We start from the raw sequence: 14,225 nt of genomic DNA on the forward strand, positions 1-14,225 counted from the left end.
CTGGTGCCCATTCCCAGCTGGATGGAGCTCCATTGCCCACCTCTCCCTGGGCCAGCAGCCAGTTGTGAGCCCAGTGAGCAGTGTCCCACCCAGGCCATGAGCAGCCAGTGTCTCCAGGAGAATGCTGGGGGTGTCAAAGGCTTTCCTGCGTCCAGATTCACATCCAAAACCTTTCCCTCACCCCCTGAGCTGCTCACCTTGTTGTAGGGGGAGATCAGGTTGGTCAGGCAGGACCTGCCTTTCCCAAACCCGCACTGGCTGGGCCTGATCCCCCAGTTGTCCCGCACATGCCGTGTGGTGGCACTCAGGATGATCTGCTCCATGACCTTCCCCAGCACTGAGGTCAGGCTAACAGGCCTGGAGTTCCCTGGGTCATCCTTCTGTCCCTTCTTGTAGGTGGGCATCACATTTGGTGACCTCCAGTCCCCTGGGACCTCTCCAGTTAACCAGGACTGGTGATAAAAGATGGAAGGTGGCCTGGAGAGCACTTCCACCAGCTCTGGGTGCTGTTCCCCCTCAGTGGAGCAATCCAACCTGTCAGCCTTACAGCTTCACACAAGTCATATTTATTGAAATGTTTTTCTTTTCCACACATATGTACAGTAGTAGGAAGTAGAAAGTGAGCTGCTTTTCCCTGTCAGTGGAGTTCATTGGAATGCAAGAGCTCATACGGAGTTTGAGCTGCTCGTAAGAAGGCAGAAGAGCTGGATGGGAGAAAACCCTAAAACACGTGGTAGTGGCTGTGCATGTGGGTTTGCTTTGAAGGGCTGTTGTTTGCAGGAGGCTGCCTGTTGTAAAAAGGTAATTAATTCCCTGCTTCACAGGTCAGGTGGTAGGGAATAGGCCTGTGAGCAAAAGGAGAGCAAGCATTGTAGTCAGTCAAGCATCACATTGATATCTGGAAAAAGTACAAGAGGCAAACTAAAATTAAGAAGCAGCCCTTAACTTTAATCAGAGCCCTGGGTAGACCTCCTTCCACCTTTTTCTGCTAGGGCAGAAACTTTTTGTTGCTGAACAGGTTAAGTGATCCATTGAAGGTATCATTATTAAACTGCCAACAGGAGGTTATAGTCAACATGGAAGGGTTGTTATATAGTTCACAATGGTGAGGTTGGCAAAAAAAAGTCACAAACCTAAGAAGGGGGAAATAGTGATAATTCCTGCCTTTCTGTTAGAAACAAATTTTCCATACTTGTATGAAAAGTACTTATAAACTTGCTCTAGGAACCTGTGATGTACAGAATAGTGTGGCCTCAGAGTTGGCAGGACAGAGAAACCTATTTTAGTGTTTAAAGAGAGAATGTGATACTGTTTCTTTAATGGATGCTTTAGGGAGGCCGATTTATTTGTGATCAGTGGGTGGTTACACAGTTTCAGTGTCACTAGCAAAACTCGGGCTAATTTATCGTTTTGAAGTTGAAAGCCAGCTGGATCACCGAGGGAAAGGGATTAGTTTCCTGTCAGCTTCCTTTTTGGAAAAAGTAATGTGTGCACACTGAAAATGTTTCCAGCTTGGGTTAAGTATGTTTGAAAATACCTTTCGGGTAGAGTCATATTTTGATGGGCAAAGAAAGAGTGCTTGCTTTCAGTTTTCCATGTTTATAGAAGCATTTTAAGAAATCTAAGGGGCTTTTTTTCTCCTTCCCTTTAAAAAGTACTCACTGTTCAAGCTGGGAGGGTTTGGCCAGTGTTAACCCTCTTCTCTCCTGGTGGAGAAGGTTCAGTCAGAAATTGGTCTGTACTTTCTGAAGGGACTGCTGAGAGACAACAGGAGGACTTTGGTTTTTTATGTTCCCCTTCATGTGAATGAAGGCAAAATAAGAATTACAGGACTTGGAATTTTACTGCTTTGGAGTTGGGCTGTGCCTTTCCTAAAATAAAAGGTAGGGCAAGTGCTGCAGATGCTTATATTTGGTCATGTGTGGAGTGCTTCCTAAGTCTTTTGAGGGATTAAAAAAAAGTCCAGTTTCATTCTGCTGTCAATGCTCTGTGTACACAGGGTGAGGCAGACGGGAAATACTGATGTGAAACATAGGATACGGTGGAAGAGTGAAAGTGCAAATCCTACTGCAGGGTGAGAGTGCCCTGCTGTAAAATACAACCCAAACACAAACTGCTGTGTCATCAGGACTCCAGGATACGCCTGGGGCTCAGCTTTAAAATGTTTCCTGTTATGTACCACCCTTTTAATACAAAAATGTTTTTTCCTTTTCTTTATTCCTTAGCAATAACAGCATTCATGTGAAAACAAAATGTTTTATTTGCTAGATAGTTTCTAATGTGTTTTCTTCACCTGAAAGCACATTGCTTTCATTAGCTGTAAAGAACATCCCATGGGATGCTTTACTCCAAAGGATGCCAAAAGCATCCCATGGGAGCAGTCTTTCACTAAGAGAGAAATAAATGAGATTTCTCCTGTAGGTCCTGGAGGTACTTTTTCCCAACTTTAGTCTTTAGAAACATAGTAGCTCTCAAGATCCATTAAATCCCAGCTCTCCGTTGAGTAATCTCCAGGAAAGTAATCCTTTTGTGTCAAACTGTAATATGAGGGTAAGAAAATATTGCTTTAATTTGTCAAAGCAAGGAAAGGCGCAAACAAGCATCTGTCACTTTGAGTAGAACAACTTGGAAATGAGCAGTATTGTAAGAAATTAGAAGTTTTCATTCATTTTACACCATAGTTGCCTAAGGAACTGAGGATGTTATTAATAATTACTGTATAAAGTGAAATAATGCTTGAAACCTGCATTGTCCTGCTCCACTCACGATCTAAAGGTGATGCCTGCAGGACAAACTGAGACTTGTTTAGAGTACAGCAAAAACTGTGGTGTTTGACATGAAAGCCACACTCCCTGTAACAATTGCACCTGAACTTCAGCCAGATGTGCTGGGTGCCTGCAGTGTTGCTCAGCAGAGCCGTGCTGGTGGCTGCTGAGGTTTGGGGGCAGCACTCACCGTGTCCTGTCTGTCCCCTGCAGTGTGGAGGGCGAAGCTCCGAGCAGTGAGACTGGCACGTCCCTGGACAGCCCCTCTGGGTACCACCAAGGGCCGATAACCCACAGCTCAGCCATCAGCCCAGACCACTACGACCCCTCTCCCTACGGGCTCTACTCCATCTCCCCGGGACAGCGGGCACGGAGGCCCAAACTGCAGCACTCCACGTCCATCCTGCGCAAACAGGCCGAGGAAGAAGCTATCAAAAGGTCAAGATCGCTTTCTGAGAGCTATGAACTCTCCTCAGACCTACAAGATAAGCAGGTATTTGGGCTTTGTTACTTAATTTAAGACAATGGCAACATGTCTGTAAACTGGGGGGAGTCTTTTTTAGCAACACATCAGTTGTGATGCTGAAAATGCCTTTTTTCTGTGCCCAGCTTAGTTCAAATAGTCATATGCCAGCATTTCTGAGGTTTTTGACTCTTTTATCCTGTATTGTGTCACCCCTCTGTCCCTTACACCTTCCCCACTTCCTGAAGAAAGGTGTAAAAGATATGTTGATAGTTTTAATAATAAAGACAGTTCTACCAGGAACTTATTCTGGGGACAATAATGCAAAATATTTTCCTAAGCAAATGAGTCATTTTGAAACCTGGATATTTTTGTTGCTTCTGAAAGAAAGGAACAACGTATTGCAGCTGATATTTTCTTGTATCTGTGGGGTGAATTCAAGGCTTTAATTGGCTTTACTCAACTAGGCAAAACTCCCACATCCTTTACAAAGAAGTGGATGTAGATATTCGAAGCCTTTGTCCATAAAAAGGCACTTTTGTAAGACAGTCAGTCTTTCCTTCTAGGGTTTGTTTCGAATGTATTCCTATTTGAAAGATGTTTATCACCATATAAGTTCATATTTATGATTTGAAAATGGTGCCCTAAGAGTTTAAGGTAGGCAAATATGCAGGATGCACCGATGTCAGTGGTAGATGAACAATAGCCAATAGATCAATGTTTTCTGGTTTGGAGGTTTTTTTTTGGTTAGAGATCTTATCACAGAATCACAGAACCTGCTGAGTTGGAAGGGACCCACAAGTATCATCAGGTCCCACTCCTGGCCCTGCACAGACCCATCCCCAAGAGTCTGGGAATCATCGAGGTATATTCCACAGTCACTCCAGCTTCTGTGTTAATATGGTGAAAGTGGCAAAATTCCACAGACAGGAAGCAAACTATTCCTGATTTTGGACCAAACATTGAAAGTCAGTGAAATTTATAGGGGCTAAATCTCATTTTCAGGTTGGGGGATCATAAGATGTTGTTCCAGAAGGACCTGGAAGAACAGACCTTGAACTCTGCCTCAAAGTTGAAGCCAATATTTGGGATAGCAAGTGTGAGTTTAGTTTAGCCTCCACGCTCACCAAATTGGGGGGACAGCAGGTTCCTGATGCCAGCTCTGCTGCTAAATTGGACCTGCTTGTGAGATCAAAACTGTTCCTTCCTGTTCCACCTTTGGCAGTGGTTTTTGGTGGATGTCTCACCAGGGATCAATGTAGAGTGTGAGGCTTTCTGAGGAGATCTCCTGCACTGCAGATATTCCACAGAGCCCAATTCCATTTGTCCTTCTGTGCCAGTTTGATGGAGAGTGAGGAGGACTGCAGATGTTATTTTGTATTTGTTCAGGGAGTCTTGCACAATAAAAGTGACAATGATACATGAAGGAAGCTTGATACTGCAGAGTTGGTTACTGCTCTTGAAAAGCTCTCCTTAAAATAGCTGAATATACTAAAAACGATGTAGGAAAATGTCCCAGACTTTACCTAAAGTTAACCTGCATTAAATATGCATTGAAAAGGTGCATGAAATAGGCATTAAAATCTATTAGAAATACTAATCACAAGTCTAACTCATCTAGGCAAGTTGGAAAATAATCTCAATTTAAGTTCCCACCAAACTCCCCTAATTTATGATGATCAGTGATAATGCTATTTTCTGTGTAAAACTGAAGGACAACAGCTTGTTGCAAGAATAAAGTCCAGGTAATTTGTTTTATGGAATATTAGGTTTTGTTTCATTCTCTCTCTCTAACTGTGCTAGTTTACTTTTCATTAGGTTTGACGTTTAATTTTGAGAGGAGAACTGAATTGACAAGTTGTTTGTTTTGAGATTAGTCCAGCAAATAATCTCTTGTGATTTATAAAAATACATGTGAGATAGATATATATAGATATACACATACATATATATATATATGTATGTATGCTGCAAATAGAAATAGTAGCAAATGTGTGGCAGCAGTGGTAAGGCTGTGATAGATTATTAAGTTCTTAATAATTTTTTGAATCTTCAGAATGCTTTACAAGCAACCTCATAGTCTCTTTGGCACGTGCAAATTTGGGGGCAAAACCCCCCATTTGGTAGTGAAAGGCTGAACAATTGCTTAAAGAGACACTATAGAAAATTATGCAGAAATTTACATCTGGAAATGTAAATCCAGATGGAATTTGGAGCTGCTCAGAGATCAGTAACAGCTTTTTGAGCTTGGTTAAAGCAAGTTTAAAGATACAGTCAAAAGAACAATTCCCTACCAGTAATCCTGATCTGAGTCCACCTGAGAAACTGGCCTCCTCAGTTTATGCCAATAACTGTGCAGAATATTTTTTGCCTCTATAATTAATAAAAAAAAAAATAAAAAACAGTGATTTAGTGAGCAAAAAGGGAGATCATCTTTAATGTGGAAGGGGAATGGGAGCTGCTGAACCTGGCAATGGCACTGAAAGAAATACATCAGCTACTCCCAAATGATAGACATAATAGACTAGAAAATAGTTTTTAGTAGCATTTAGTTCCTTTCATAGAAGGAGGATGAAGTCCCTCTGCACATCAGTGTCTGAACTTAACAGTTAGTGGGAGATTACTTGGAGAGATCTCCAAGGTATGAGATTAAAAAAAACATGGTGTCTCATGAAAAAGGGTACCTGAATTTGCAGGCAAGAAGAAATGACTTTTGAATCATTACAACATTATGAAAATTGCATGGACTCACACAAAAATGCTGCCAGAAAAATGGTGGGTTTAATTGTAGCACTGAACATATTGATTTGTCATAGCTGGTTTGTGTTTGTGAATCGTATCGATCTGGAAAAGACTCATCAGAGCAGAAATTAAATATTGGGGGGGGGATAAAGAAATGTAGTTGTTCATCTTGTTCAGTGTTTTTTAAATAAGTAAAAGCGTGAGGCACTGAGGGTTGCCCAGAGAAGCTGTGGCTGCCCCTGAATCCCTGGAAGTGTCCAAGGCCAGGTTGGTCAGGGCTTGGAGCAACCTGGGCTAGTGGAAGGTGTCCCTGCCCATGGCAGGGGGTGGAATGGATGGGCTTTAAGGTCCCTTCCAACCCAAACCATTCTAGGACACTATGATGCTTTTCTCATTTTGGAAGAAAAACTTTGAAAATATATAATAACTATTTCAGAGGTATTGGCACATCGTTTTCAATGGGTTAAATTGATAGCATTTATATGTATTTATTTTGCATATTCATTCAGTTAATTGGAAACACTGGCAATTTTGAGAGTAGTTACCAGATTGAAAATAAATTTGAATTTTTATTTAGAAACTCTGAAATATATTCTTGGTTTGAGGAAAAATGTGTTTGTGGATATTCTATCAAGAGACACCTCTCTGGAAGTGTGTGTGTTCTGGGAAGCTCAGTTTTGCTTTGATATCAGGCCTGGGTGAAACGGTGCTCCAGGGGTTTTATTCATGCAGGTGCCTGTCTGGGAAGGTGGGGACCACTTTGAGAATTTACTCCCAAAATATGGCCATTTGCATTGTGCTTGGAATTCACTTCTCTGTAGTTGTCCCTACAGAGAGTGTGGCAGCATTATGCTGCAGCAGAGCTCTGTCCCGTCTGCTTTGACATGGCCACACCACTGATAATGCGTGGAAACCAACTTTTAAATGAACACACAAATTGCCAACACCATAATTTTATATGACAGTATTCACAGAGTCATATTTTTGTATTTTAGGGTGGAATTTGCAAACGACTATTCAGTTCACTGTTTGAGCTTTGAGTTTTTATTTTCAAAATAATGCTCTTTGGAAAAATGTCTGAAAAATTGCAGTTGTTCTAAGAATTCTCTTTTTTTTACACTTTAACCTCGTTCTAACCTGCATTAAGCTACAAATTCCCTGTGTTCACCCCCCAGGTGGAGATGCTAGAACGGAAGTATGGGGGCCGTCTCATAACCAGACATGCTGCTCGCACCATCCAAACCGCCTTTCGCCAGTATCAGATGAACAAGAACTTTGAGCGTCTCCGAAGTTCTATGTCTGAAAATCGCATGTCAAGGCGCATCGTCCTGTCCAATATGAGAATGCAGTTTTCCTTTGAAGGACCTGAGAAAGTCCACAGCTCTTACTTTGAAGGGAAACAAGTTTCTGTTACAAACGATGGGTCAAAGCTGGCATCCCTGGTACCGTCTGAATGCGATGACCTTGGAGAAACAGCTACGATGAAGTCTCCAGCAGCATCGACTGATTTCACTGATGCTATAACGGAACTGGAGGATGCCTTTTCCAGGCAGGTGAAATCCCTTGCGGAATCCATCGATGATGCACTGAACTGCCGTAGCCTGCACTCTGACGAAATCCAGGCTGCAGATCAGGTCAGAAGTCGTGAAATGGAGAGGGACAGTTGTGCTCCAGCCAAACCAGCAGTCCACAATGTGGATCACAGGAAGCTGGATGAGATGACAGCGTCATACAGCGATGTCACGTTGTACATCGACGAGGAGGAGTTGTCCCCACCCCTTCCCCTATCCCAGTCCGTGGACAGGCCGTCCAGCACGGAGTCGGATCTGAGGCTCCGCTCCGTGAACTCTTCCCAAGAATACTGGTCCATGACCCACAAAGATGATAAGATAGACACTGATACGAGCTGCAGGAGTACCCCGTCCCTGGAATGTCAGGAGCAGAGGATGAGGATGGATCACCTACCATTGCTAACTATAGAGCCACCCAGTGACAGCTCCGTGGACTTGAGCGATCGCTCGGAGAGAGGCTCATTAAAGAGACAAAATGCCTATGACCGGGGCATCACCAGTCAACAGGGAAGCCCAAAACATATCCCTCACAGTATTCCTGCCAAGATCATCACCCGGGAGGAGCAGGAGGCAAGACACAGGGCCAGGCCTATAGACAGTCATTTAGCCATCAATGGCACAGCAAACAGGCAGAGCAAATCCGAGTCGGATTATTCCGACGGAGACAATGACAGCATCAACAGCACTTCCAACTCGAATGACACAATAAATTGCAGCTCAGAATCTTCTTCTAGAGACAGCCTAAGGGAGCAAACCTTGAGCAAACAAACCTACCACAAAGAGACTCGCAACAGCTGGGATTCCCCTGCCTTCAGTAACGATGTTATCAGGAAACGCCACTATAGGATCGGGCTGAACCTTTTTAACAAGTGAGTACAGCCTTTCCTCCCTTTTCCTCTGAGAATGAACCAGCAGTATTTTTCTTGTATTGGATAAGGTAAGCCTGGTGTCTGATATTGACCTTTCAGTGAATAAACAAGCTGCTTGTGGTGACTCTTCGTGTTCAAGTACTTACAAGTTGACGTCTCCATAGTTAAACAGCTTCGGGGGAAAAGAAAAAATATAATTATGTGTACATAAATGGTAGTGAACAATTTAAGTTTAACCTGATTCCTTTCTTGTGGAGAAACGTGGTGGCCTGATCCTGATCCATTTTTTGGTGTTATAACAAATTCAGATTCCTTCCTGCCCTAATCATGTAGGTGATGTAAAACTTGTCATATGGGAATTCGAAAAAACAAGCAGTGTAAGATGAATTTCCTGAATTACACTGGCAGGGCCTAGAATTTGTTCAGTAGATTTCCTCAAAACTTTGATACTGAAACCCAGTGCACTGAATATTTTTTATACTAAATAAATATTTATTATTTATCATAAAAGTATCACAAAATTTGTATTTCTGTCTATGACTGATAGTTTTCCCATGTATGGAGTTGTTTAAAATTTCTATAAATAACTTTGTCACATTTCTTTGTTTTATTGAAATACTTTCTCCTTTGGACGCTCCCACGTGGCAGCAGAAAACCAGGAGAGGGTAGCAAATAATTACTACTCTAAACTCTGTACTCCTTTTATTGGAGTTACACAGTTGTCATTAGACCTATCATAACCTGAAGATAAGAACAGCTGGGGGGTTGGCATTAGAATTCCTGGTCTTTCCTCACTGCTCAGTGTGCCGTTTCCTGCCCTAGGGTGGGTGTAATGTATCTAAACCTCTAAAGCTGTGCATTACAGCCCTAACTTGGACTAGCCAGGCTGGGCTGTAAACACTCTGAGCTTTGGGTTTATATCTTTGAGAAAAGGCCTTTATGGAAGCTTTTAACCAATTGGAATTACACAAGTCATAGGATCTCTGCTCGTGAAGCTGCCTGGGTAGGAAGACACACCGATTAGCTTTTTTAAGGAGATTTGAAAACAATGACATCCTTGGCAGGATTGAGGAGGAGGAAGGTGGTGCTGCTGTTGGCTGACATTTAAAAGACTTTTGGGTGGTGTTTGCTGGGTTTTTTGCACAGCAATTAAACCTTATGCAGTCAGTGATCAGTGAGCTACAGGCTTCATAACAGAGTCTTTTGAGTCAATGTGAGGAAAAAGGTGAATGGAAAAAGTGCTCAAGCAGCGATGAATGAGAGCTTTGTAAGTTGTCAGATGCTTCCAGTGACACATCAGTAGGAGGCTGAAAGGGAAAAATAAACAGAGAAGTACAGAAGAATAGAGACTGTTATTTGAAACACATCTAAGTGATCTTGCTGCATGGATTTGAACAGGGATAAACCTATTTTATATGCTGGCTAGTTGTAAATGATGTGCAGTTCCTTAGCAGTGAGTGCTGCGAGGCAGGACTGCACAGACAGCACCTCTGTGTGTGATCTTGGGCTGTGGGATTGTTTCATTCCCCCACTGCATCAATCTCCAGGATGGATAGAGAAGTGAAGACTCATTGCTGGTGCTGTGTCCCTCTGATCTATTGACAGCTCAGACAGTCCCCGAGCAGCCCATGGATCTTGGGTTTGATTGTGGCTCTTCAAGCCTGCAGATGGTGACATTTTCAATAATGTGCAATGTCAGGTATTGAACCACCACGGAGTGTGATGGTGCTGAGTCTGTAAACTCTTTGAAAAGAGCTGGGAATAACTTTTGAAAGTCTCTTCAGAGTGTGTCAGGTGGGATTGCACATTGCACCTTGGGAGGTGAATGAAGGGTAGACATCGTGGTCAGGCACTTGCTAGGATTTGCAAGGGATGATTTCTTCAAGATTAAAAATCCTTTTTAGATCTGTGTTGTACAGGTGCTTTAGTTTCAATTAACTTCCTGAGCATTATGCTGAAAGAAGTGGCTTTGAACTCACCTAGTACAAGAAGGCAAGTGCTTTTCCAAATACCTGCACCTACCAGAGGAAATATTAGTGATGTCTTTTACAAGAATTTTGTGTTCATTTCACTGCATCTTTGAAATCTTCCTTGCAAATTAAGATCCCAAACCTTAATTAATAAGTAATCGTGTCATTCCTTTGTGGTACGTGAAGCTTGGCTGAAATGCAAAGAATTCAAAACCTTGCATGAATTGTAGTAAATACTTCTGCTTTGTTCACTAGGAGTGCCAAAAGAATGAAGTTTTTAAAAGCATGAAAAGTCAATATTTTCACAGTCGAAATTTCAGTTTATGATTTCTATGTTTTTTTCTGGTTTTCCTATTACAATAACAATATTCAGAAGCCAAAGTGCAGTTTTCTTGCCAGAGACCCTTTGTTAGAATAGGCAGTTATGGGTGGAGTAAAAGTTGAGCACACCTGGTGATCCAGTTAGCTTAATCACTAATATATGCAAAGCATTAGTAGCACAGAGGTCCCTGGAGAATGGAGAGCACAGGACATTGGAGAAAAAAACTATAGGTGATTGAAAATCATTTTCCTAGGAGTTTTTGAAGTTCTAGTGGAAGGTGTCCCTGCCCATGGCAGGGGGATTGGAACTAGATGATCTTTAGGGTTCCTTCCAACCCAAACCGTTCTGTGATTCTGTGATCATCACCTGATCATAGAATTTGTTTCTGACTATAACTTGGCAGTCAGTTTGGAACCGTGGTGTTGAGTAAAGAAGTGTACTTTCCCAAAGATGTTCTGTAATAGCCACTATACCAGAACATCAAGTATTCCCCAAATGGAATGATCTCTGCCAAAGAAACTGCAGCTGAGGAGCAGCTTTGAATGGCCGCGGTGCTTCCCCCGTCAATGGGCTGTCAGTGTGTGCTCCCATTCAGTGCCTGCCCAGAGGAAGGGCTGCAGGTGCATGCCCAGAGAGCAGCAGCTCCCAGCCAGGCTCGGGCAGCCCAGCTGTGTTGAATTAGGCAGTTTCCTCACTGTAGCTGGAAAGGGATGTAGTCTGGGAGAATTTACACTAGAAACCATTCCTCCCTTATAGGCAGAGGGAAAACACTACCTAGAAAGGTTTATTTTGCAGGCTCCAAACCCTGCCAATGCAAATCCAGCCTTTGAGACTGGTTTGCTTATAAACAAGGCTTCAAGAGGCCTTTTGACTGCTGCTTTAAAACGAAAAACAAGAAGAAAAATTTAAAAGGGCCGTGATTTCATTCTGCTGTTTGTTTTGACTGCAGGCTGGAAATACCAGGTTTACCAGTTATTGCACCCCAATCTGGTAGGATTTTCAGGTTCCATTCTGCTGCTGCTGCACTGATGGTTCTGACAGATAAAATAGGACTGAATGGTTTAACCTCAGCAGTCTGAGGAGGCACGTCCTGCCCTTGGCTCAGCTGTGCAGTCAGCAGGAACAGGCTGGAATGCTGTGCATAGCTGTGCATGTGGAGGGAGAAATACGTTGCCTTAAAGCCTTCTCTTGTGCCACCAGGAGGGTGACAGCAACTCTGGCTGCTCCCCAGGTGTCTGTGGCTGCCAGGGGTGTTTGGTGATAGCAGTGCCTTCAGTTCCTGCAGTGCCACACCCGGCTGGGCCACGGCAGGGACAGGGGGTCAATGTTCAGCCCTCTGGGCAGGGGGCACAAGCACTTGCTATCTTAATAAACTGTTTTCAACAACACTTGGACAGCGTTCGAGTGCTTTGAAAATTTGATGTGCCTGTGCCTCATGTTATAAAATATGAGAGAGAAAGTTTGCATTGCTCAGTCTTGTTTTTAAACTGGCAGAGCCTGGAGTCACATTTAGGAGCTCCTTTGGGATATCAGCTATTGAAGGCACCAAGTTGCTCTCTCATCTGGCAGTGTTCCTATGGCATTTCCTGCCGTGGGAGCCAGTCCTGCTGGTGCTGGTGCCAGTTTCTGGCACTGCTGGTGAAGAGAGGGAAGTGCAGCTTGTGGACCATCTCCACCACACTGCTCCAAGCCCTGTGCTGGGGCAGAGTTCTGGGGAGGGCTCCTTTCGTACATCCTGATGTTCCATGTACATCCTGGACACGACACCACTTTCCAGTGCTAGAACAGAGGCTGGGCCAGCAAGAACTTCACAGTAATTTTCCCCAGATGCCTTTTACCCCCCACCTCCCTTTTTTTGTCCTCTTTTGCTTTCTGGAAAGTGTAGTGACAGATGGAGAACTGTTCCCAAGTGTCCTCAGTGCATTACAACATACTGTTCTGAAGGGTTTGCTGGAGCTTCCTTTATAACAGGCCATTATCGAGGTTCCTTCTATTCCAAAGTTCTCTCAAAGGATTTATTGACAGAGATAAAAAGGCACTAGGATCTGTTTGGAATATGCAGTGATGGATCATCTTTTGCCCTGGAAGCCCCACTGCCTTCGTTTATTGCACAATGGAGAGGATTTTATTCAAAATTTAAAAACCACTCTTGATACGAATTGGGTACTAATTCCAGGAGCAGGCTTTTTTTAACATTTCTAGATTCCTTGGAATGTTAATTTAAGATGTTATTTATTTTATTTAGCAGATATGAGAGGAATTTGCTGAGTGCTGGTGGGATTACACCAAACACAAAATTGGAAATTACAATTTCTAGAGAAATTCTAATTGGAAATCTGAGCCACACAATAATAACATTTGTGAGAAGGCACATTTTTCATTTTCCATGAAAGCAGCTTTAGTAGTTCAACAGAGGTATAAGGTTTCCATCATTTACATGTAGGCCGAGATTGAAGGTAATTTGGATTCAGAAAGCACTGCAAATTTTTCTCTATTAGAAATCCTTAAAACTTGCCAATTGTTATTAATTTTGTTTTTAAAAAGGAGTTTTGTAAGTAGTCCATATTTTAACTATTGTCAGAAGTGCCCTGATCTGATGTTGTCGGTTTATACCGATCACATTCCTAATGAATTCCACTTTAGATGCTGAACATACTCTCTGAATTGCTTATAGTCAGATCCCATGGCACCCATTGAGCATTCTACTGTCTGGTCTGCAAACATGTACTTTCTTACTGATCCCCTTAGAATTTTAAGTTGAAAGCTTAATTGGAAACATTTCTAATGATTTTAGACTTTGTAAGTGCAGATTGAGTAGGAGGGAGAAGGTGTAAATCAAACTAAGTTGGTTCTCTTTACCTTTGAACCGATTCTTTTATTTTGTCAGCTGATCTCTAATGTCTTTGCAAATTGTATGTCTTCCATGATTTTTTGAAAGATTCAGTAGAAAGAGGAAAGGGGAGGGAAGAGGTCTGTTCAGGATTTCACAACAGGGCCATTTGCCATCCTCGTGTGTATGCTGAGAGGGACTTTATTGTCATTGCAACATCTGGACTGCAGATTATTCAGCCACAGACAGTTCCAACAAAAATTAAAATCAAAGCACTCCATGTAACTTGTCCTCTAACATGCCGAGGAGTTAGTAAGAAGAGAAGAATGTTCTTAGTATGACTCTCATTATTTCTAAAAACATTTAGCCCTAAGTGAGAACACCCAAAGGAAAAAAAAAAGGCTCTGTGTGTGTTGCTTTGTTCTGTTCGTGTTTTATCTTTTCTCCCTGAGGACCCACTTTTCCTCCTTTTTTTCCAAAATAAGAGCCTTAATTAGCATATATTATGTCCTGCCCATGAAAACCAACTGAAATGTAGAACTGTGGATTCAGCCAATAGTATATATAGGATGTATGTAATAGTGTTTTAAGTGCTGGTTTCAAATATGGGCACAAGGATTCCTTTTACTGCCATTCAAAGCGGGTATAAACTCTGTGAAGGCAAACGTAGGTTTGGAAAGGCTGCAGGAGGAC

At 42.6% G+C, this 14,225-nt stretch overlaps 1 protein-coding gene across 1 annotated transcript in view; it reads left to right on the forward strand.

Annotated features, from left to right (window-relative positions):
- Positions 1-14,225, forward strand: part of IQSEC1 (IQ motif and Sec7 domain 1) — a 66,108-nt gene that overhangs the window by 16,599 nt on the left and 35,284 nt on the right. The window contains exons 2-3 of the mRNA XM_029965203.1: positions 2,979-3,258; positions 7,146-8,410. Of these exons, the coding sequence (XP_029821063.1) occupies positions 2,979-3,258; positions 7,146-8,410 (1,545 nt within the window). The remainder of the gene's footprint in view (positions 1-2,978; positions 3,259-7,145; positions 8,411-14,225) is intronic.

This window comes from Manacus vitellinus, unplaced genomic scaffold, assembly GCF_001715985.3.
Source record: "Manacus vitellinus isolate BGI_N305 unplaced genomic scaffold, ASM171598v3 scaffold_91_pilon, whole genome shotgun sequence".
Classification (NCBI taxonomy): domain Eukaryota; kingdom Metazoa; phylum Chordata; class Aves; order Passeriformes; family Pipridae; genus Manacus; species Manacus vitellinus.